The 24,832-nt window shown below is 36.8% G+C and overlaps 1 protein-coding gene across 3 annotated transcripts in view; it reads right to left on the bottom strand.

The window, feature by feature from the left end:
- RANBP17 (RAN binding protein 17) overlaps window positions 1-24,832 on the bottom strand; it is a 207,575-nt gene that overhangs the window by 11,457 nt on the left and 171,286 nt on the right. For all 3 annotated transcript variants that reach the window (XM_039329446.1, XM_039329448.1, XM_039329447.1), the window contains one exon: window positions 18,554-18,720. In XM_039329446.1, the coding sequence (XP_039185380.1) occupies window positions 18,554-18,720 (167 nt within the window). The remainder of the gene's footprint in view (window positions 1-18,553; window positions 18,721-24,832) is intronic.

Raw genomic sequence — 24,832 nt, 5'->3', positions numbered from 1 at the left:
ATCACTGTCTGCATAGAGTATTGGCTGATTTCATTGTCTGTTTTAAAATCTGGAGGGTGGCTTCTTAAGCTGGCTTCATTTCCACCTGATCTTAGATAAGCAGTGTAAAATTGGTCTCTGGTCTACAGAATTTAGAAGCTGCTTAGGAAAACAGAGTGCCTGTTTCGTCCTACAACGTTTTACTGTTATAAAATTTCAGGTCTAGGAAAGAATCACCACCATTTCCCAAAGATGTTGGTGTTACAAGAAAAAGAGCAGGTAATGTAGGCAAGGCATCCATGGCTTGAATCTAAAGCAGATCCATAGTCTTCAAACTCTGCCACTGCTTTTTATATGCACTACTACCATCCATCTATGAAATGTTAATTGATTCTGAATGAATATCTGATTTTGTGTATCAGCATTTAATTTTGCCCAGTTTTCTGAAGCGTCCAGTAATGTAATCTGCTTTGAAAGAAATATATAAACTTAAGAGGATACCACCACGTACAAGAATTATTTTGCTCCCCTTTATTATGAGCTTAATACAAATTGCATAATAAATGTGAATTAAAAGATTGCTGCTGGCCTGTGATTTTGACAGGTGGATAACTAGCCAAGCTGAAATATAAATTGGTGGGGTTTTTTTTAGCTCAGAGAAAATATTAAAAAAAGAGATTAGCCAGGTGCTGACCCATTTACTTAGACATCAGCCTCCAAAATAAAAACAATATATAATTGCATAGAAGACTGTGTTGGAGATAAAGCAGAATGCTCGCAAAAAATAAATTTATGTATTTTATATACTGTAAATTATGTAAATAAAGTATTTCTATCTTTTATATGAAAATATACCCTAGATGGAATGTAATAATAAAAAATATTCAGAATAAGATAAAAATGTAGAATAGAAACCAGAATAGAAATAAAAACAGGGTAGATTACTGCTATGGGTAAACATACACATCATAGTAACAGCAGAGTAATTTGCACAGCTAATAAATAGTCTAATTTCATTTCTATTGGAATCATAATTTGAATTTATCAAGCCTGAATCAGAAATCCGTTTTGAATGTTCTTTATAAATAATATTTTAAAAAAAAACAAGAAATAAAAACAAACTATTAAAGGACAAATGTGATTTTGGACTTTAGCTAAAGTCGAAAGTGAGTTTTTAAGAGACAGGTTAGCATGGCTACCTGGAGTATCATGGAGGATAGGCTATTCCACAAAGGGATGCCCCCTGAGAGGAAAAATGACAATCTAGATGTTGTAGCAGGCCCTTATTTCAACTTCATAGTAGGCTCTAGGAAACAAATTAAACTGGAGCCAAACCTGCAATTTCAGGAAAAATTGCAATCAATGAATAATATGAACAAAATTTAGAAACAAATGAAGGTTTTGCGTGTGTATGTATGTACAGGGTTAACCTGGAACATTTTAAACCTGAGTTAGCATTCTGATGTTGCTGCTATAAAAAAGGAGGGGAGAAAGATGCCATTCTACCGGCTGCTTTTCAATATACAAGATAAGGGAGGTAATAACAGAGCTTTCTTTTGCTCCACTTAGACCTTGGAGAGGGAGAGCACATGCCATGTCTAATTTTGAGTATAATATTTTATGAAGGTACCACCAAATTCAAAAGGATTCAGATGAAGGCAACAATGATAAAAGGTTTCTGAATAGTTCACAAGTCAAGAAAACCTGAAGGAAATGAAAAATTTGAATTTATTGCCTGTCTTTTTCATAGGTGAATGCTCCAGAATTGAGCATTGCCCTCTGGATTGAACCCTGATGAAAGGCAGGTCTCTTTATTCCAGAAAAAAAAAAGGTCAGTTTCTCTGGTAAAATAGACTGAAGCTTTAGATACTTGGCAGAGTTGAAGTTAAACACGTCATTAGCAGAGTATAAAAGGTAGCAGTTTCTTTTATATTGCAACCAAGTAAATACGGCAATACTCCTAGTGCAGCCTATTAACCTTATAGATTAATAGTCTGCACTAGGAATATTACTGTATTTACTTGGTTGCAATATAGGTTAACAGGCTGCATTTTATAATCCTTCCAGCCTAATCAGAGTACTGTATTTTTGATAATTTCTTACTGAATATGGATGTTCTCATAATTCCTGTTCACTATAATAAGGATGTAAAAGTATCTCAGATGTCACCTTTTTCAATTAGCAAAGAAGTTCAAGCTCATCACCCAAACCATCACTAGCTGAAACAGAAATAAAAAACAACAGCTCCTGCAGAATGGATCCCCATATACTGATCACCGTAAGCAAACCTCTGTCTCAGTAGCAGACCATATTTTTATCTGTTTGTTTGTTTATTTGTTTATTTATTGCATTTAGAAACTACCCATTTCCCTCACAGAGCGATTCGGATATGCTTTGCAATTAGGCATCTCAGGATAATTTCCTCGAGATAGGCTGTTCACAAACAAGCCTAGGAAAACTCTATTAGGAGCTCAAAGGCCAGTTTGGATAGAGAGCATATGATATAAAATCAGTATGAGACAGTTCAATATGTTCAGCAGTCCATTCTTCAATTCCTTATTAGTATATATTAACAATTGCATCAATCACAAACTGCTGTGTATGGTTCCCACACATTGTTCATCACCGGACAACCTTATTAAATCTACTGACACTGGTTGTGGGTGGTTGGAATTACACGCAGTCTAGGACCAGGTCAAAGTAGATTTTGAATAAGGGCCCAAATTCAAGGACTTCTCTTTGAAAATTGGTTGAGACAGGTGTCATTAGCACCTCTACAACAAAAGAAAATGATATACTACAGGGAATGTACGCCCCAGTGGTCACTGGGCTAATGCATAGCACTTCAGAAGACAGATGGGGGCTCACATGATACAATGCCAGTGTGAGCATCTGATGACTCTTCTATGATCCTAGCGACTAATCTGCATACCTGAGTTCCATACACCATAAATAAAACGAAGCACTTCACCTGTAGGCAAGTAACAATGGCTTCTGGCAAACATTTCCTGAAACAGATTAGTTCGGAATTCATCTGTCCATTAGATATAAGCTTCTTGGACAAATTAATGCCACTACATGGAATGTATGGAAACATCAAGGTACTGAAGCAAACACTTGGGTCATTAATTTTTTATTTTTTCCCCCCATAAATTCTTCACACTTTTACATTTCAATGTTTATTTCGTTAATGAGGATCATACCTATTATCAGAGAATCAAGAGGTAAGGCTTGTTTATTTCACCAATAATATCCTAAATTTTCCCAATAGTTTAAACAACGTTGATGCTGAAATTTCCTACGTACAGGAAATTAGGATAGGTAACCAATGATAGAAAAGTATCTGGATGTTTTGTGAAGAATTTGCTAAAAAACTGAAGTTTGTCCAATACCCTTATAGAAGAAAAGAAATACGACAATTTTACGTAAAATGTGTAATTCTATACTTTATTGTTCTTCCTATTTTGCACTAGATCCTATTCAATCAACCTTGGTCCTTGAAGCCTGAAGTCTGTCCAGCTCGGAGCTAAAACATTTCTCTTCTAATCAGTACAGGCAAAAACAGAACAGAACAAACAAAATCCTCCTAGCAGACTGAAGAAGATCCAATTTCAATCCCTGGCAACTTAAAAAAAAAAAAAAGGGGGGGGGGGAATCTCAGGGGTAAAGATATTCCTCTGCCTGAGGCTTTGGAAAGCTGTTGCGTGTGTCACAGACAATACTGGGCAAGATGGACCCAACAGAATGTACATATGGAACCATTATTTAATTTAGCACCTTTAATACTCCAAGAAAAAGTCTCACTGCAACTTTTGTTTCATCCATTTGTTTCTAGGGTGTATGAAGATAAAACTTGTATAATTGTAACTTGTCATATAAATAATGTCCTTTGTCCCAAAGTGGAGAATATTTCATAGAGGATAGTCAAAAATTCTCAGTGTAAACCTTGAGAAAAGACATTATGTCATCTTGAAGTCAAACCGGCTGATAAGAGCTGATTTCAATCAATCAATCAAATTTATACACCACCCAGCTCACTGTTTAAATCATTGGTGTTGTTGTTGTTGTTAATTGCGAAGTCGTGTCCGACCCATCGCGACCCCATGGACAATGTTCCTCCAGGTCTTCCTGTCCTCTACCATCTTCTGGAGTCCATTTAAATTCACACCTACTGCTTCAATGACTCCATCCAGCCATCTCATTCTTTGTCGTCCCCTTCTTCTATTGCCCTCAATCTTTCCCAGCATTAGGCCCTTCTCCAGTGAGTCCTTCCTTCTCATTAGGTGGCCCAAGTATTTGAGTTTCAACTTCAGGATCTGGCCTTCTAAAGAGCAGTCGGGGTTGATCTCTTCTAGGACTGACTGGTTTGAACGCCTTGCAGTCCAAGGGACTCGCAGGAGTCTTCTCCAGCACCATAGTTCAAAGGCCTCAATTCTTTGGCATTCAGCCTTTCTTATGGTCCAACTTTCACAGCCATACATTGCAACTGGGAAAACCATGGCCTGAACTATCATTGGTAGATTTACAATAAAAGAGAGCATAAAACAAATGAAAAATGTACAAATATTGTTAAAAAATGGGGAGGGAATCTTCAAGGAACCAGCCACTCCAAAGGCTGTGTACCATTCTTGGGCCACCTCTTGGTAGCTGGCAGAGCCAGGTCTTAATGCCTTCCAGAAGGCCAAAAGAGTGGGCACCTTATGTTCTGTAAACCACTTTAGATATAAGACGTCCTTATCTTAAGCAACACATTATTTATAATTTATACTGGGTAGTACATTGTAAGGTATTAGTAAACAATGAATTCAAAAAGAATTGAAATGCTTTCTTTATCTTTCCTCCCAAATTAATGAAAGAACCTCTGGTTCAACAGCAGAACGGCTTAATGGTGGATTATTAGACTAAGGAAAGGAATGAGGACAAAGATAGGATGATCCTTAATTTCTGAAAAAGATGTTTCTCTTATGGAATTCTGGCTTGATGTTAAGGCACAGAAACTGGAGACAAACTGTCACAAAGAAGTACAATAGAATTTAGTATATCTTTGAAGAACCTTTATCCTTAAAAAAACCCCACATTTCACAATGCTGTGAATTTACAAAATCTAGGGCAAAAATATAAGCTAATATCCCTTTCTGAAATGGAAAAGATGAGCTAGGAGAAGGCAGTTTAGATGAAAGAAAACAGAGAATCCAGCCCCTTTTCCTGTTCACTAATCTGCCATTCCTCAAATGATTTGTTCCACAATCAGGATCCAAATCTGTATTTTTTAAAGAAAAGATCAATCACTCCTCCACTTTTGAGTATTTTTTTTCCTGCAAGAAAATAATATGAAGCATACCCTTTGCAAGCAATATATAGTTTGACCTTTATGTTTCTAAACTTTCCATCTTTCCCACCTCCAAGATGTATTGGAACTGCAGTTCCCAGAATTCCCAGTAAAACCATATGAACAGATTGTTTAAAAGTATGTTTTTAATTTAACCTTAGGTATACTGAAAAGGACTGAGCTTGAAAAGGACATGGCTATCAGACTTCTCCCCAGCAGCTAGACTGAAAGCAGATGAATAGGTATATTAGAAATTTAGGAGTTTCTGATGTATTAATTATAGAAAAGCTAAAAATCCATTATGAAGGAATTCCAGTGACAGCTATATATCAAATGCATGTTTCATTTTTACTACACCGAATGTTCAAATTCTTGTTTCTCTTATCTTTATGTAAAGGGTTGGAAGAGAAACTCTTTTGGATGGGATGAGCACTTCTCATACGTTTTCTTTTTAAATTTTTGGTAACAGCCAGTTCTGGTATCCATCTGTTTGTTCTGTTTATGTGAGAATTATCTCTGCTTATCACTCAGAGAAAGACTATGCATTCAGAATGCAGAAAGCCTAGGTCTCTAATTAAAAGGATGAAAGACAAAGAGGTAAGATTTACTAGAATGATTCATACTATCCTGACTGAACAAAGTATATCAAGAGCAGGCAATCTTTTTTGGTCCTCAAATTAGGTAAGTCAATAGGTCAGAGTCTCACCCGGACCCCATACATACAGTAGTGGCCAAAATTGTGGAAACCTTTTGGGAAAAGTGTATTTTTGAGGTTTGATGGCTAATAGCACCATTTTTGGGGGAGTAGTACCATAAAATTATATATCAATGGAAAGATAATTTAATCAAGAATGTAATGCAACAAAGTTTGTTCAATTATCTGTATTGTATTCTATGAAAAGTTATAGCCAAATAACCAGAAAAAGGAAGCACAACTTGCTTAGGTTGATATCAGGTAGCTTTCCTTCATCTGATTGTAGCCAATGAGCATGAGTGTTTAGAAAGCCAATCAGGTGACATCTTGTTTTGACAATGAGCCAATCAGATCACGGTAGGATTCAGTTATTGATGTCATGTATTGAAGCTGAGAGGAGGACATTTGTCAGTGTGTTATGTGATCGCTATCAAGTTGGTTGGGTTTTTTTGTGTTCTTTCATTTAGTGAGCTTGTAAAATGTAATAAAATTAAAATAATGGTGCAAAGAGTTGACTGGTTGCCCAGAAAGCGATGCAAAATAGTATTATTAAGTGAAAAAGGCTACAGTTATAAAGAAATTAAATGAAAAATTAGTGGAAACTTAACCAAAGGTGGCATTTCTACTGTACACTTTTCCCAAAAGGATTCCACAATTTTGGCCACTATTGTAGATACATACCCCTGCACTCTGGGTGCATACATACACACAGGCTGCTACGTTCTTAAGGTTAAAGTGATTTTAATGTAACTGAGATGGCTTTTTCTACTGATATTATTACAGCCAGAAAAGAAAAGGCACAACTGTAAAGTGTTTCTGGGAGTGTAAAGGGAATAGTGAGACTGGCTTTTGTGCAACTATGCAGAAAAGAGTGTCCAAACCTGCCCACCTCTGGAAGAGATGAGAAAACAATCAGTTCAGTTATAAGGCAGGGAGACATTCAGACAATAGCGCTCAGACTTAGTTCTGTTTCTCAGTTTACATTATCAAATAATATGTAATAGTTTTTCTTTACTGATTAGAAAGCTAGCATTCTATCATCTCTTATGTTTTATTACAGAAACTACAGTATTGACAGCTGCCAAGCCTATGAAAGAGCTGACAAGGTATTAAGGCAAATGGCTGCCTTTAATCTGAAAGTAAATCCAACTGAAATGGGGAGACAGGAAACAGAAGTGTAAAAACGATAGCTATAATCCATCTGCTGCATATAAAAATAAGTCTAGAGAGATAGAGCTTATAGCAGTGGTGGCGAACCTATGGCATGGGTGCCAGAGGCGGCACTCGGAGCCCTCTCTGTGGGCATATGTCGTTGCCCCAGTTTTGCTTCCCCGTGACCCCCTCATCAACAGCCCCCCAGGAGGAGAGTCGCCCCCAAGCATGGCCCACGTGGAGCAGTGCAGCCAAGGACATGGCAGCCAGAGTAGACAAGACTCTGCCCTCACACCCCATCGTGCACAGTTGATGCTGCGGGGCGCGGGCAGAGGGCATGGCCACCATGGCACTGCTGGACGATCTGAAGCGGGCCCTGGAGGCGGTGAGTGGCTCTGCAGGCAGGCAGGGTGGGGGTGGAGTGGGGGCGGGGCCAGTTTTTGGGCACTTGGTCTCTAAAAGGTTCGCCATCACTGGCTTATAGCAAGACAAGACTCTTAGGTGTTGCTGTGTTAACTCAGCTCAAGAGAATGTTGCTGAGACTTCCTCTTATGAAAGTCAAGATACGTCTGCCTGAATTGGCCACATGCATAGAACATAGAATAATAGAGTTGAGTTGGAAAGGACCTTGGAGGTCTTCTAGTCTAACCTCCTGCTTGAGCAGGAGACCCTATACTATTTCAGACAAATGGTTGTCCAGTCTCTCTCTGAAAGTCTCCAGTGACGGAGCACCCATAACTTCTGAAGGTAAGCTGTGCCATTGGTTGATTGCTCTAATTGTTAGGAAATTTCTCCTTAGTTCTAGGTTTATTTTATTTTATTTATTTTTATTTTGGGATGCTGATTTTGTGCTGCTTCATGATGCTGCTCATCATGAAGAAACACAAAATCAGAATTTTTTTTATTGCTCTTATCTATTCAATATCCCACCAAATCTCTTGGTGTTTGGGTAAGCAAAACAACTGACAGATGTTTCCAAACTTTGTACCCATCTGTGATTTTCAACACGCAGATTTTTCTCCCACAAGGCTGGAATAACTGATGGCAACAAGGATTCATTGAGCAACCGGCTGGGCTGCTGTTTGGCGTTCTTCAGCCCAAAAATTCACAGATGTCACATCCTGACAGTGCATATCATAATACATCAGTGGTTCTCAACCTTTTTAATGCCGCGACCCCCAACTGGTCGTAAGTCAAGGACTACCCAACTGGTTGTAAGTCGAGGACTACCCAACCGGTCGTAAGTCGAGGACTTTCCCTGCCCGGGAGCCCCACACATGCATGGTGCCACCCCCTGCACTGGCCGAGGCGTAGCTGGCAAGCGGCAGAGACGGCACAGGCCGACCACCGGCTGGGCCACCAGCTGGTCCAGCCCAAGGGAGGTAAGGCACCCGCTGGGCCCCACGCACGCCAGCAAGCCTCCCTGCGCCCGCCGGCATCCCACCCCTGGCCCTCTTTTACTTACATTTTTAGTAGTTGCTCAGCAGAGAGGGGTGGAAACTTCCAGACAGCTCGCCTTCGCTGCAGACAACTTGCAGCACCGTTTGCAGAATGGGACTTTTGGCGGGCTCAGCAGGGCAGAGACAGGCTGGACAATTCCTGTTGGCTTTTGAAAGCCAATAGAATTAGATTCTATTCAAGAGAGTCTATTCTATTGGTTTTCAAAAGCCAATAGAATAAAAGGGAGTAGCACAGCTAAGGAAAAGGGGGAAAAATGGCAGACTGCATTGTTTGACAACCCCCGTGAAATGGTCGTTCGACCCCAAATGGGGTCCCGACCCACAGGTTGAGAACCACTGTACTACATATTGGAGATTATGATGAATTCTTTAAGGACTTGATCAAACAGTTTTCTCCTTTGGGCAATTCAAGCATAAGCCTCTGTTGAACTTACTCCCAATGCGTCTGCACTGAATTTTCAGGGATTGGAGAGCTCTGTGTCTTTGGACAATCACTATCATGTGATTAATGAGAAGAAAAAAAAAAGCATCATCCGTTACAAGTGTCTCTTGAGAGGAGAAAAGGTACAGGCAGCCTGTTCTTTTGAAGACCAGCCTATCCTGCTTTTTCTAACAATGGACTTTGCAGCAGGCTCCCAGAAAAGCACTGTTTTAGACAACCAATCACTTTGTATATGTCCCTAAACTTCTGCTGGAACCTCCCTTACCCATTTCACTCATAACTGGGTAGAGAATCTATGACATCCTTTTTCAGCGTATGATAATGGCAAAGGAATTTCTCTCTGTTTTTCTATTAGAAATTGTCCTAAAAAAGATTATGTTTATCAGGTTGCTGAAACCACAAATTTTTCAAGATGGCACTTTCCAGGTACTCTGGACTACAGCTCATCATCTGGCTGGGCTGATATTAAATGCAGTGCCTAAATTAAGGTACAATATTGTGGAACACATTTTAAAAACAAGAGTAGGAAGAGAAAGGATGTGGGGATTATTTCTCCTGTCCATCTCATAAGTCCTTACTTTGTAGCGACTCCTATTTGGAATCAACCTTTAAACTAACTCATTTCCTTATATACAACTAAATATTACTTATACCTGCAAAAACTACGATGATTAAAAAAAATAGCAGATCTGCACAAGTTTGAAATTTCTTATTGAGCTTCCAAAAATTCATCCTTAAGCAAGGTAGCATTTAAGAGACATGCTGGAAATTTGCATCTCTCAATATGCCCACTTTCAGTCTCTTTGTTTTAGAATTATTTTTGAACTCTGTTTTAAAACTTGCACTGTGACTAACTTGCAACTTAAAAGCATATTCTCATAAAATGACTACTGAGGTACTTAACCAGAAAGATGAAATACAGACCTCATGAAGGTAGCTATCACACCCACTTATTGCACAATAAAAAGAAATCATAATCTTTTTTATTTCGTAATTCCACATGATTTCTCATAGCCTAACTGAAGGATTTAAATCTTCCTGGATATTTCTTTTCTCTGTAACTACTACTAATGTGCCTAATCTTCTTGGATTCCTCTGTTTAGCTGATGATTGTGAAAATGTTTACTTCAGAACAGAGTATTGTTCTTCATAGCAAAAGAAAGTTGATTGCCTTTCTGTCAATTCATATGAAATGAACTAAATAAAGGCTTCTATTTTTGCTGCTCCAATGATAATACAGCCTCACAGATACTGAACATAACTCAGCAACAGGGTCCTCCTCTACTCCAGCATGCATAGTTTATGTAAGGCAAACAAAGATACACGTTGTGGAGTCCTACAGAGGCTTATTCAATAAACAAAAGCTAGGATAGACTCAACCCTGGGAACTTTGAGAAGTGTGTGGACTCTCACTTCAATATGCTGGCTGGCAGATCCTAGGAGATGAAGTCCAAACATCTAAAGTTCCCAAGCTTGAGAAACAAGTTGGTGGGGTAAACAGAGGAGCAAAAATAAGTATGGCTGCTTGTTTTAATTTTTATTTGATTCTTTTTTTGTTTCTTCCTTCTCTCCTTGTTTCCTACACAATAGCCTGTGGTGGGGACTAAACTTGGCAAAGTTCAAAAACCACTCAAAAATATTCATGGGAAGTTTGTAGTCTTGAAGACATAGATCACTCATCCCTATTTAAGGTATGAAGACAGATTCAGCAGATTTTACTTTAAACTCTAATTCAATGTCAGAGTGGAAAAGGGACAGGTCGTAGGATGAAATGTAATATAAAAGTAACCTAAAGGCTTGTTTCCATAGATTTAATATAGTTTTTATTAGAAGTTGATTATGTATTACCTATATGATGATGTCATCTATATAGAACAGCTCCATTTAAAGCAGAAAATATGTTCAACAATGGTCAGCTAATTAAAAATCTCTAGGAATGAAAGATACGATCTTCCTATGCAATTTGTTTTTCAGACACTGAATATGAAATCTCTTCTATACATTTTACGAAATAAATAACAACCTTTGTTTTTGGAGGAAGGCAGATAACTTGTCTGAAAACAGGGGTGCATGATCAACAGCTGAAATAGAATTCAATTAAATGTTTAACTTGCCATTTGGCCACATCCACTGTATTCTGGAGTCAAAATGGAAATAGCTTTGATTGTTTCCAAACTTTTCATTATCTTCAGAGGAGAGAAATAAACTTGCTAAAGAAGACCCAGGTAAAGAAAAACATTTTGCTATGCCAGCCTCATTAGAATTATAATTTCATCAAGAAAACCTATAGAGAAAACTCCTGTTCCTGGGTTTACAGAAAGGAACTGTATTTCTTAAATTCTTTGCATTTAGTATTCCTCCAAATGTACTATCAAAATCAAGCAGTGTGTTATAAATATGCAACAAAGTTACAAATAAGATGCAAATACTAGCATCCTAATGTTTTCATTTAATTACCCTTGAAACGCATTCTATTTAATATTCATTACTCAAAAGCCAATTTAAAAGGGAAAGAGGTGATGGTACTTATTTAGAAAGACATGCTTTCATTCACAGCAATAGTTATCTAATATACGGAAGTTAATAAAGCAGATTAATCTACAAGTCCCTTTAAGCCATCACTGAGTTTAGAACAACTGCCTCTTTGACCTTTAACCCTCCTGCTGCGCACCAGTAGCAGGTGCCAGCTGCGCTAAAATGATGGCTGACGTGGTTGAACGCTAAGGTCTTTTCTTACTTTGCTGCGACCAGCAGTTGACCCTGTAGGAGCAATTATTTCATCTGCGGGCCTAAAGGGTACAAAAACCAGAAACTGATAAACAAAAAGCATATAGACACCAGCTGCCTAGCCTGAGGGAACACCTTGTCCCATTGACACCTCTAGCAACTCTTTTTTTTTTGAAAGCCGAATTATACACTTTTTATTTCCATCCATACTGACTTTGCCACAGTTGTGAACGTCACTCCTGCTGCCCACAAAACTGTATTGTTAACTATTTAATATGCTTCATTTAGCCATTAATTTTCCTACCAGAGTGATTTAACTCCCTGTATTAAGAGATGCAAATGATTTAAGTGGCTAGAAAAATCAACAAAAAGACTTTGAAATAAAGTGGCAAATTATTCTGTAAACTTTTGTGCTCACAATTTAGGTATGTTGCAATTTTACCCAGATTTTGCCTTATATCTGCTTCAAAACTTCTGGGACTATAGTTTTGCATATAGGGATATTGTCAAGATGAAATGCAAGAAATGCAAATTGTTTTAAGCGCAAAAGCAGAGCAATCAATATGTAATGGTTTACATGTATTGTTAAGGTTAGTTTCTCTAAAATTATTGATGATATTAAGCCATCAATCAATGCTGAAAAGCTCAAATTAATGTCAAACAATAAAATAAATGGCATTGAGATTGAATTTTAGTTCATTCAATATGGTGCTTTTTCTGGTTCTGTAATCACTCAAATCTCAGCTGATTTGGCTCACAGCTGTTATATTTTTGTTCTTCAGTTTTAAAAAAATGATAACACTGGTTTACATAATTAAATGTGATAAAACTGTAAACAGAGATACAATATCCTAAAGCCTAATGAGATACGACCTTAAACACATTTATAACTTAAACAAGTAAAAACTGCCATCCAAAGATTATTAGGCATCCAAAGATGTGACTGTCTTTTTGGGTTTGAAGGCTTACAAGTATCGTGTTGTTAGATTGTGTTTCTTTACTGTAATTTAATTATGTGAAAGTTTATCCACAGATTTCCCCCCATTATCTCAAGTACGAGATCATATCTTTTTTTCTTAGTCCAAGGGACATCTTTCTGGGTTGAGTTTGGAATTCATGGTATAATTTTCTAACCTAACTCCAGTGTACAGTAATATCAAAAAAACAGGGAGAACACCCTCAATGTAGAAGAGAGCCTGGACTGACATTACTCTCTTTTTTTAATGTAAACTCATATAGTCCTAATTTCTGCTCAACCTAGGCTACTTATAAATACACATACTTTAATCTGATTTGGTTTTTAAAGTAAAGCTTTCTTCAAAGTTGCATAATTGCTACACAGCAATGCAGATGACCTATTGTGCACATATTAATTATCTATTATTACCACTTTGTCCCATTCCCATTTCTGTCAAAAGCTAGTGAAGCTATCTTATTGAACGGCAGTCTAGTGCAGAAGCAACTACAAATGTCAGCTGAAAAGATTTCACTACTTGAAAAAAACAACAACCACTCTATCACGCTGACATTCCCCCCCCCCCCACAGGGGGAATAATAAAGACAGCCACAAAAGATAAGGGGCAGCGAACATTTCTCTAAATCCAAACAGATGCTCGAAATTTTACTAATTTTGAAAAAGATCACAGTGAAATACTACAATTTCTTGGTATGCTGCTACTTCTCTCAGTTTACTATCGCTGAGAGCAGCCACAACTTTAATTGCAAAGAACATACCACGAAGCATATCCAAGTTTTAGAAACTGTAAGAAATACAAGCTACTATAAAGAGGGGCAGCTGAGTAAGACTGAACTGAACTATGAGATGTATGACACGAAAATATGTATTTTTACTTTTTTACTAAACTGCACAGTAAAAATTAACAAGGTTTCTATTTTTACATTACAGCAACTTGTAAGAGTTACAGCTTATACAGGCTACTCAAACATTAGTTAATTAAAATTCAAGGCTTTTTTTAAAAAAAGAACAGTTGGAAGCCATTGCTTTTGTTTAATCTTTATAGAAGCCGAAGCATTTTTAACAAAAGAACAAACAAACAAACTGCAAAATACAGCATTAGCCCTTAAAAGTGAGACTGACAGGAATATAAAACAAAAGACAATCATGTAACTAAATTAGAAATTATGCAAACAGGCGTGTATGTTCCTTCATTTATTTACAGAGAATGTATAGTTTCATTTCTGCAAGTACTGTAACAGCAGTCCCACATGCTTTCTATTTAGATTTCATTTCATCAATAAATAAAAACTGGTTGACTGAATCAGGTAGAATCTTAAAATGCATTTTTCAATCCTACTATGTGTTCCCTGCTTGAGTTGCTATTCTACGTTGAAATTGAACAAATTACTTTTGCGTAAAATTCTTAATAACACTTTATGTTTTAAGTGCTTCTAAATATATGTACAATACTATTATTTCTAGACTCAAGATTGTGGCAGAGGATCAGCTTTTTGGATAAACCAAGTGAGCCAAACTGTGATGCTTCTGAACATTCCATTTTTTTGCTATATGATCCTTTTAAGACACTGAACCTTCTCATCAATTATTTGCCAAGGTTGCTCATCTTTGGTGTTAGACATTTTTTCCTAATCTACTTCTGAAATACCTGGAGGCATACCTACTTTGGGGAGGGGGAGGAGCGCAGTGTGACCAAGGGATGAAAATGGTGGACTGGGAAATCATAGCTTCAAATCCACCCTCAGACTAGGAAGCTCACTAGGTGATTTTGAGCCAGGCATACTCTCAATCCAGCCTACTTATTATTGGGGGGGGGGGAGAATGATGGAGGGAAAACTATGCACAGCATGCTGCCTTGAATGGTGGAAAGGAAATCTAACAAATAAATGAATAAGAGGAAGTGGCAAGGACTAAGTGGAATCTGGTGGTGTGGCTAGGTGCAAAGTGGATCATGAAGCCACTGGCTTCCCTCAGGCGATATGTTTTTGTGGCTAGGCTTGCTGTCCAAGGATGCTATGCCTGAGTCACTGTGAAGTCGCAAAGAGATATTCTATATCACTACCTATTGCCAACTTTCCTTTCCTCCTTTGATTTACCTTAACTTCTTATGGACAGAAATTAGCCATCAGTTGGCACGAGACTGTGGAGGAACCTCATCAACATTTGTGATCTGTCTCAATTCTATTAGATCTTTTTCATCCTCATAAGAAGAATGCTAATTGGTTGTTTAAATGGGCTGCCATAGATTTTCTGTTGCTGCAAAAGCTTAAGATAGACTTGTCTGTAACTTACCTTATACCACAACAATCTCTTTAAAGAGCCAACTGTAACAACTCATTTCAAACTACACATAGCTATTGATCTCATGCTACTCACACAACAATAATCCAGCAGCCCAAAGGACAGCAAAACAGCAGTGCAAGACTATGCCGAGTTAGTTGAAATGGCTTTTAAGCCCTATAAGTTTAAGAGCACTTTCCCCCTAGTCCCACTGAAATACTACCCATCTGTCTATGTTGCTATTAATCCGTCAGGAATAGCTGAATGAGGTACAGAGTACTGAAGGTAAAAAAAATGTCAGTAGAAAAGGTGGGGATATACTTGATGTAACAATGGGTATTAAAAGAAGGTGCAGAGCTGTTTAATCCAAATGAACTGATTCTGACTCTACCTGAGTTACAATGACATCTTTGATTTGCAACTTGAATTTTTGCAATACCTTTTAAACAGATAATCCAGCAATGTTGTCCTTTAGAAATGTATTAAAATGCATTTTCATATGCTTAATAACAGGTAGTCCTGGACTTACAAGAGTTCACTTAGTGACCTTTCAAAGTTACAACGGCACTGAAAAAAGTGACTTATGACCATTTTTCATACTTATGACTGTTGCAGCATTCCCACGATCACGTGACTTACATTCAGATGCTTGACAACTGACTCACATTTATGACAATTGCAGTGTTCCATGGTCATGTGATCACCTTTTGCAACCTTCTGACAAGCAGTGAGGAAACTGTGTTACTAATTTAACAGCTGCAATAATTCACTGAACAAATGTGGCAAGAAAAGTCGTAAAATGGGGCAAAACTCACTTAACAAATTTCTCACTTAGCAACATAAATTTTGGGCTCAATTGTGATCATAAGTTGAGGACTACCTATATACTTTTCCCCAATTAACTCAACACACAGGATGGGCAAATATTTAGGGATGCATCTTTTCAGTTTTAAAAAGAGACGTGATGTAATAGCGTTTCCATCAAAGCAGACAAATTGGGAGAATATTTAGCTTCATTGCATCACTTTAAAGAACTGACAGTCTCTTTAAGCTCACAGTACAATTAGTCATTAGGGCCTAGTTTTCTAGCACTGTTAAGCAATTTGTAATAACCCTTTTGTTTTAATAGGGTTAGGCATTACTTACAAGACACAGCTGTCTAGAAAACTGAAACCTCTCGTTGTGAAGCAACGGTCTTGTTCATTTGGCTCCATGATAGTCAAATCAGCTCTAAAGCTATGGTTTAATAGCCTGCCGATGAATAATCAATGGATCACTTTTCATCTGAGTGTGAAAATGAGAATAATCTAATTCACTGTCCCTTTGGTAAGATGCAAGGCCTAGGGTTCTATTTCTATTCAGGGGCTGATTTATAACCCAATGGAAATCTGATGTAAACATATAATCAATGAGTCCCATCATTGTTGATAACCACCCCCAACTGGCTCACTCCCTCATCTCAAAGAGCTATCCCTTTAGGCTATTAGCTTTATCCAGCTAAGTCTTTCTACTATTCCTGCCTGCTGCTTTTACCTTGCCCATTTGTTCAGACCAGCAGAGTCAGAAGTAATTTTATACGCAGCAGAGAGCGGGTAGAATTGATTTTTCACTCAGCACTCAGTTCCCATCTGAATAATTATCAATTTTACTGCCTCATAAAGGGAAGAGTCAAAATTTCAAATCAATTCAAAAGAGCTTCTGAGAGTAGAGAAACTGTACAGAAGAAGAAAGGTCAAAATTGGCAATGACCTCGGGAGATGATGTCAGGTATTAGTACACTGAATGGTTGACATCAGAAGCACTCAATGCAGTGTGACTTGTGCTAATGCAAATCATATTTATGCTGACTACTGGAGACTGGTCATAAATATTTAAAAGAGCACCTGAAAGCCTACATTCAAACTAAATATAATGTATTCCACAGATTGCGAAGCTAATAAAGACATATCATAGCTTATTCATATGCTATAAATTTTAGGACTGCAAAGTATCCTTGACACAAAATAGAACATTAAGGTCATAAGAACAGCAAATGTAGGAAAATCTGGGTTTGAGGCCAACGTCCCTGATCTTCCTGATTACACAGCTGAACTTTAGAGCGAGACTATAATGCTCGGCAACAGGCAAATGTGCAATACATTTCTAGGTTCTCATCAACTTCTACTTGAGTAGAGTAATTACTCCAGGAAGTTGCAATATAAAACAGTGATGGCAATGAATCACTGAGGATAGTAATAACAGTCCTATACATACTTAAATATTATGTTGTATTACTTCGCCATTTGATTTTATTTGGAGGCAAAGATCACCCAAAGTAATCGCAGCAATAAATAAGAAGGATAAATCTTGTACACTTAAATGGCAACCACTGTTGCCGGTACCTCATAATCAGCACAATCTTCAGGTTACTGAAGATCATGAGACCTCTACAACTAATGTTACTGTGATGTGATTGCATCCATATATTTAAGCAGTTATTTCAGTGAGATCCTTGTTAACAGGGATCTACTGAAAGTGCTTACCAGTCTGTTATTTGGAAGCACATTAAATCCTTTATCAAGGTACATTCTATCTCCAACTAGTATTAGAGAAGCATAATTCAGCTGTTTCACTTTTCATGATATTTTCATTATTCAAGCAAAAACTATTCTGAAAACTAGCTAATATAAAAATATTTTACTGTCATTAAAAGCACCACTAGGCTACTCAGTCCAACCCCTGCTCAATGAAGAAATCTAAATTAAAGAATTTCCAACAAATGTCAATCCAGTCTTTGTTGGAAGACATCTCACAATGCCAGTTTCTGTTGCTAAAAGTTGACTTTTTAAAAACTGACAACTATATGCCCAATAAGCTGCGCAATGCTTCAGATCCAACTCCAAAATACCGCTACAGTGCATGAAAGAGCAATAATAAAGCACTTGGCAACTCACTGAAGCAGCTGTAACTGTTTCCAGGGGAAGATTTTGCTTTACCCTCACAATCCTGGAAACAAAAATATCTGCTTTAAAGAGTCACTGACAAGTACTTTATTCATGCACTGATGTGCTCCAAAGCAGTTTTTCAAAATTGAATTCTAAGTAGTGCATGCCATAATGCCTAAACTTCTCCCCTCATAGGAAATATACAAAAAGCTTTTAAAAATCTATATAGTATTCAATATGCAGCTATGTACCCAATTAGAAAGGTCTCAAAAAAAAAAAAAAAGGCTTCTTTTAATGTTTTCAGGTCCTTACAATGCTTTTTTTTTCACCACTACAGTATTCACTGTTGACATTTTCACTGATTATATTCCATTGTATGTAAATGCTTCTAAAATTCTATAATCACATCAATTCATTTATGTACTCCTGGGTCATTGAACTGACACAACTAAGACGCTTTGAGGGTCAATGCAGAAGCTTGTGGAGATGACTGAAATGGCCACTAGTAACTGCAGTATTAAATGTAAAAAATATATATTTTGAAAAGAAAGTTCATAAAGACAGAGGCAAAATAGTGATTCTGAGTTTACCTGCTGCAGCACCTCAGAGTTTTGCTGCATGAAATGCAGTAATCTTTGCCCATCTTGGGAAACCTCCCTGATTCTCAGGGGTTTCTTTCCTTCTTTTGCTATGTGCTTGAAGAGATAGGTGACAATGTAGTCCAAACTTGCACAACAGCTAGAGGAGACAATCGTATCTAAACATTTAAAAAAAAGAAAAAAAGAAACACAGTATTACAATTTCTGAAAAAATTTCTCTATCAACGACATACACTGAAATGGGATTACAGAACTATAATAAGGGTAGATGGGACTATTTTGCTCTTATTCTGTTGTTATAACATATTCCAAGTAGATTTCCCTATGACAATCCTTTATCTTTCACTCTTCTGCAGCACAGAGGAAGCTTTTACACCCTACTGGCTGGTGTTCTGCCGGGTTTTTACGCACTCCTGCTGGCTGTTACAAATTCAAGGAATCCAGCTGTTTCCTTATTGCTATGAAATTATGAATTCTGAAGAGTTTGTACTTGGGGGAATAAGAAAAAAAATGTATTGTTTTTGCAGTTTTAATCTGAAAAATCACTGACATGGACAGAATAAAAATATATACACAGATTAAATACCTGTGGCATTCACAGATACTTTTCAGTACCAATACTGGAGAAGTGACCCAAATTTCTCTACCATCATAAATATTAAAATAGCAATAGCACATAGACTTATATATCGCTTCACAGTGTTTTACAGCCCTCTCTAAGTGGTTTACAGAGTCAGCATATTTTCCCCAACAATTCGGGTCCTCATTTTACCGACCTCGGAAAGATGGAAACCTGAATCAACCCTGAGCCAGTGAGACTCGAACTGCCAAACTGCTGGCAGCCAAGAGTCAGCAGAAATAACCTGCAATTATGCATTCTAACTACTGTGCCACCAAGGCAAAACTTTAATACAATCTGGAGAGAAATCACAGTATAAATCTGCATTTATATGGAAAACTAAATATCCAGATGACATAAATATTAGGAAACAAAAAGAGTAGCCAACCCTCCTTCTCCAAGAAATTAAAAGCAAAGCAAACAAAACCCAACTGTCCCCCATAAATATGTAACTTATATGGTTTAATTTTTATATTTGTATGTAATGAAAATACAAATAAAAGATATATTAAAAAAACTAGTGAGAAATAAAACAGAGCAAAGACCCCCTCTATTTGCTATAATTAAAGCAAAAGATTATAAATATACCTGTTTTATAATTTACTGTTTAAAAGGTAAAGGCAACTATTATTTGCATACTGTAACAGCAAAATAATTGTGAATGTATAATAGAGATCAATCTCAAAATCCATAATTACTCAATATATTTGACAATTTTAAGGGAATATTGATTATATTTATATTCGTCTCATCTAGTAGTTTTGATACAATACATGTGTGAACCACAAACATGTTGTATCATGTTATTTCAATATATGACATTCAAACTGTGCATATTTCTTTTTACTTATTAGGAAGTGATTGGCTGCAACAAGTTAGCAATCATCTAGCTCAGTGGTGGTGAACCTATGGCACAGGTGCCAGAGGCGGCACTCGGAGCCCTCTCTGTGGGCACAGATGCCGTTGCCCCAGCCTTCCCTCCGCCCACCACCCCCTCCTTACCAGCAGCCCACCTGGAGGAGAGTCACCCCAAGCGTGGCCCACGCGGAGCAGCGCAGCCAAGGACATGGCAGCCAGGCAGCGTAGACAAGACTTTGCCCTCATGCCCCAATGCGCATAGTTGATGCTGCGGTGCGAGGGCAGAGGACGTGACCACCATAGAGCTGCTGGGCTGCCTGGGTGATCTGCGGTGGGCCCTGGAGGCGGTGAGTGGCCCTGCGGGCAGGTAGGGTGGGGCGGAGCGGGACCAGTTTTTGGGCACTCGGTCTCTAAAAGGTTCGCCATCACTGATCTAGCTATTCACTGCTTACAGATTCACCAATTTCACCATTTGTCATTCTTGGGACATACAAACTTCTTTAAATACATCACAGATTTCTAAAGTATTATTTCTGTTGTCAGTTTTAGGAGCAATCATTCTTTTATACTAGTGGGTATAGTTTATGCACCTATCTGTGAGAAGAAAAAAACTGATTGTGCAAAAAAATACTGATTGTGTAATTACCAATATTTAGGGGTTTGTTCAGTTTCTAAACGAGGGCAAAACCACAGCCATCATTAATGCCAATATAGATTATTTTCAGATATTACATGACTGATTTGGATTCTTTATTTGTGAATGATACTGTATATACATGTTCACAAGCATTACTGTTAAAATACTGCTTATTTGAAGGAGAATTGTAAGGTATATGATAGACTCAATTAAGTGTATCCCCCTAAACTGCAATAAGTGGAAGCTTGCCAATATTGCAGGAAGTATTTGAAAACTTCCCTCTAGGCACAGAATGTTGATCCGTGCCAGTTCTGGTTTCTAAATGTTGTTTTGAAGTTTACTTCTCTTTCAACATCACTGCAATATTTTTTTCCTAAGCTAAGTTCTCCTGGGAAGTTAAGAAAGATTTTGCAGACAATTTAACCACAATTAGTCTCAAGACTCTCTTCATTTTACCACGTATGAAACATTCCTCTGAATTTCTGACAATCCCCATTTCCACTGGAAGCAAATATTTGTCTCTGGTTTCTTCATCTGTAAAATACATCCACTCCAATCATTTTCAAAATAGCCCACAACATGTCTTTTCTACACCGTGCTGCTTGGAATGACATATGTGATTATCCAATTCAATTATTACACAAAGCTAATAAGGACAAATTCATAACATTTGTCTTTCTTAATAGTTAGATGGATTTGGATATTTTTTAAATGTAAAGATACCAGCATCAATTCAGAATATTGCAAAAAGCAAAATATAAAATGCTAAACATCTGGTATCCAAAAGTTGCATATTAATTCTATGCTTGTTGTGGGAATCAAGTCACTAGGCCTTGGAATATGTGTTGCACAGCATATCAAAAAGATAAGGTAATGTATTAGAAAAATGTGAGAAAAAGAATTCATGTTTGGTCTCAGTAATTGCTTGTGTCCCTATGTACAATATATGTATTGCTTTTGTGAAGAAATACTGAGGTGATAGTTACTCTGGATGTTTAAAGAAAGGAAGTCCAAGTAAAGATTTCCTACAGCCATTCTCTCTCTAAAGAGCATAATTTAATATTTATAAATGCTCAGTTGTGCATTTTGCCCAAGAGTTAAATGTTTTAAGTATTCAATAATGTGATCAATTGTAATTGTCCACTTCTTTATTTATTAGAATTCATTTACATAGAAGAGCTTGACTTTGCTTTGCACTAAAGTTGAATCATTATTCAAACAGGCGGGGGAAGAGACAGGACAATATCAAATAGCCCTATCTAATCTAATCTGATTCCAAAAAGAAGATGGTGGCTGTCATAGTTGTTCAAGATTAAATATATTTCATAGGGATATCACTGATTCTTTTCCAACATATTTCATAAATATATTGCAGTACATAATTAAAGTTATTGTACTGAAACTCTCACACAGACAAATTATTTATTTATCTAAGAAAATGTACACGGCCACCCACTCGCTCTGAGTAGTGAGTGCATATTAAAAAGGATCTGACCCATTATGATTTCCTTACAAGTTTCTTTCCCTTTGGTCACATAGGAAAGCAATGGACACTTTGAAAAGGTATCTAGAAATGCATATTTCATAAGTATGTTTTGCAGTACTTTGACTATTTGTTTGAAAATTGAATAACACAAAGTAAATCACTAACGTCCATTTAAAAGCTCTCTAAACATGCTGATATCAGACAAGCTGATATTTATTTTCTTCTTTAAGTGATCTTAGCAGCACAGTGGAGAGGTTTATCTGTTCGTGAGGATGCAATTTAAGTATTAAGAGCTACTTATATTTTCCCATAACTTTATATCAAAGATGCTTGTGACATTCATATTTTTTTCTCATTGTATGAGTGTAACAGAGGAAGATGTTATGCAAGACCCCTATTCTGATTTTAATGGACACAGAGTCATTTGTTGTAGCTGAACAGAATCCTTATTGCATTTTACTCAAGTTAGGTAAACAAGCAGATTAAAAGGGAGGAAAACACAGAAGAAGGGGAAGAATGACAATTGTTGTTGTTGTTAGAGAAGCAAGCAAGGAAGAGGGGAATGATGCCTAGCTTGGAATTTATATATTTCAACAAATTTCTCTTTACATGAGAACCAAGGCGTTGCTATCTAAAAAATTTACTTGGGCATTTTATGAATGTATGTAGCTGGAAGAGTTATTCGGCAAGTGGCAATAACTATTATGCATGACAAAATTTAAGAGCTTTGTTTTGTTTATGATGAAGGAAAATGATTTAAGTGAAATGATCTCTTACCTGTTTCCTTTTACAAAAACAAGGAAGTTGTTAAGTAGGTTTTGCCCCATTTTATGATCCTTTTAGGTGACCTTTTTTTGAGCAAATCACTCCAGTTGTTAAGTAAATCATGTGGTCTTTAAATGAATCTGATTTCCCTCACTGACTTTGCATGTCCACCACCCAGAGTCTCTACATTAGATAGGCGACTATAGAAATGTGATAAAGCAATCAATCCATCAATGCATTCATTGTCCAGAACTATGATGGCCATGATATTGCCATGCACAATTTCTTTTAAAAAAAGTTTTAAGATGTAGGTTTTCATATCTTTTTTCCTACTCTGTTTAATTCATGTTACTGTATTCTATGTCAAACACTTCGGTGATGCAAGGGGATAGAACAACAAAACCTTGTTAAAAAAGGAAATAACAGAAAAATTACGTTAAAAAAATGACAGACACTGACTAACGGTTATCTTCATCTCTTCTTTTTAAATAAACTTAGGATGTCTGTTTCTTACATTAGCATTTTAACATTTGCACATCCATCAGGCCATTATGTATTTAATAATCACAAAGTATTAGCTACTATTTGTGTACTTCAATTACTTTCTGACTTGAGGTTTTAAAAATAGTACTTACAGGTTTGTTAATTTTAAAAAAGAGTGATACTTGGTTTCCTCACTTACCTTTCTTCCAAATTTGCAATACCATAGTAATAGGAACTGTTATTTTATGTTTACATAAAATATGGAGCTATTTTATAGAGAATTGCATTTGGATCAGAAAGCCCATAATTCAATCCCGGTTCACCTATTAATTTAATGGAGAATCTGAAACGGCTATTTTGTGGATTGTTTCCACATTGAAACATTGTAGCAGTGGTGACAGGCTTAATCTAAGGATTTAGGAGACAAAAATGGTAGAGGTCTTTCTGACAAAAGAAGTAGAAAAGTGTAAGAAAATGTCACTGAGAAAAGTGATGGAATTGATTTTTGAGGGCAAGCTCCATCACTTGGGAGGACAGAAAAATTACATAGACTGATATCCTTCATAAACTGATTGGTGTGTGTGTGTTTGTTTATGCATATGCATGTTATGTGTGCATGCATGCATATCTACCTCCATATCTATATCTAAAATGTATATTGGTTTTCTTTAATCAGTACTGAGAATAATATAGGCTTTTAAAGATACTTTTTTGCTTAAAAATTTTAATCTATTATGAGTGGATTATTTTAGTTCAAGGCTTATAGCAACCGGTTTTCACATTCAAAAATACTAATATCTTCGGTCCGTAATTTCACTGAAAACTTGAGTAAACTGATTAGGAATAGTTCTATATTCACATTACTGTTAATCATCTGATCAGTTTTCCTCAGTAATAATAGGAACAAAACATTTTAGTCCATACTTTATTACTGGTGTTCTGGAGTAGGTATTTTTCATTGGCAATGACTATAGAATATTGTGTAGTTCTTGTATTAAGGCTTATGAGCATTATGTTGTAAGTAATTGGAATGTAAAAATGTTTTATGATTCATGTTGTGGTTTACATTTTTCAAATGTTTGGAAATACATTAGGAAAGTATAAATTCTACATGAATCATAAAACAATTTTTTAACAAATACATTTTCAAAGTAATATCCCCTTTGTTTAGCTTCCATCGAAAAGAGAGTGCTTTCATTTGAACACATTCAAAAGAATAAAGAATATTATTGGATAACAAATTTTTAGACTCTTTTCTTTGGCTGAAGATCATGCCCATGTCTACTCTACTAGTCTGTAAATGTAGCCTTCTGAACACAGGACTATTTAGTCTTAAAAGTCTCGTGAATAAACAATTATGTGTTGCATTTAGTAATTAAATCAAACACCTAATGATTTGTGGCCACATTACTTTTGTCTGCT

The sequence above is a fragment of the Crotalus tigris genome, unplaced genomic scaffold (assembly GCF_016545835.1).
Source record: "Crotalus tigris isolate CLP2741 ecotype Arizona unplaced genomic scaffold, ASM1654583v1 scf7180000024397.1630199, whole genome shotgun sequence".
NCBI lineage: Eukaryota > Metazoa > Chordata > Lepidosauria > Squamata > Viperidae > Crotalus > Crotalus tigris.
This window is presented reverse-complemented; position numbering and strand designations above follow the sequence as displayed.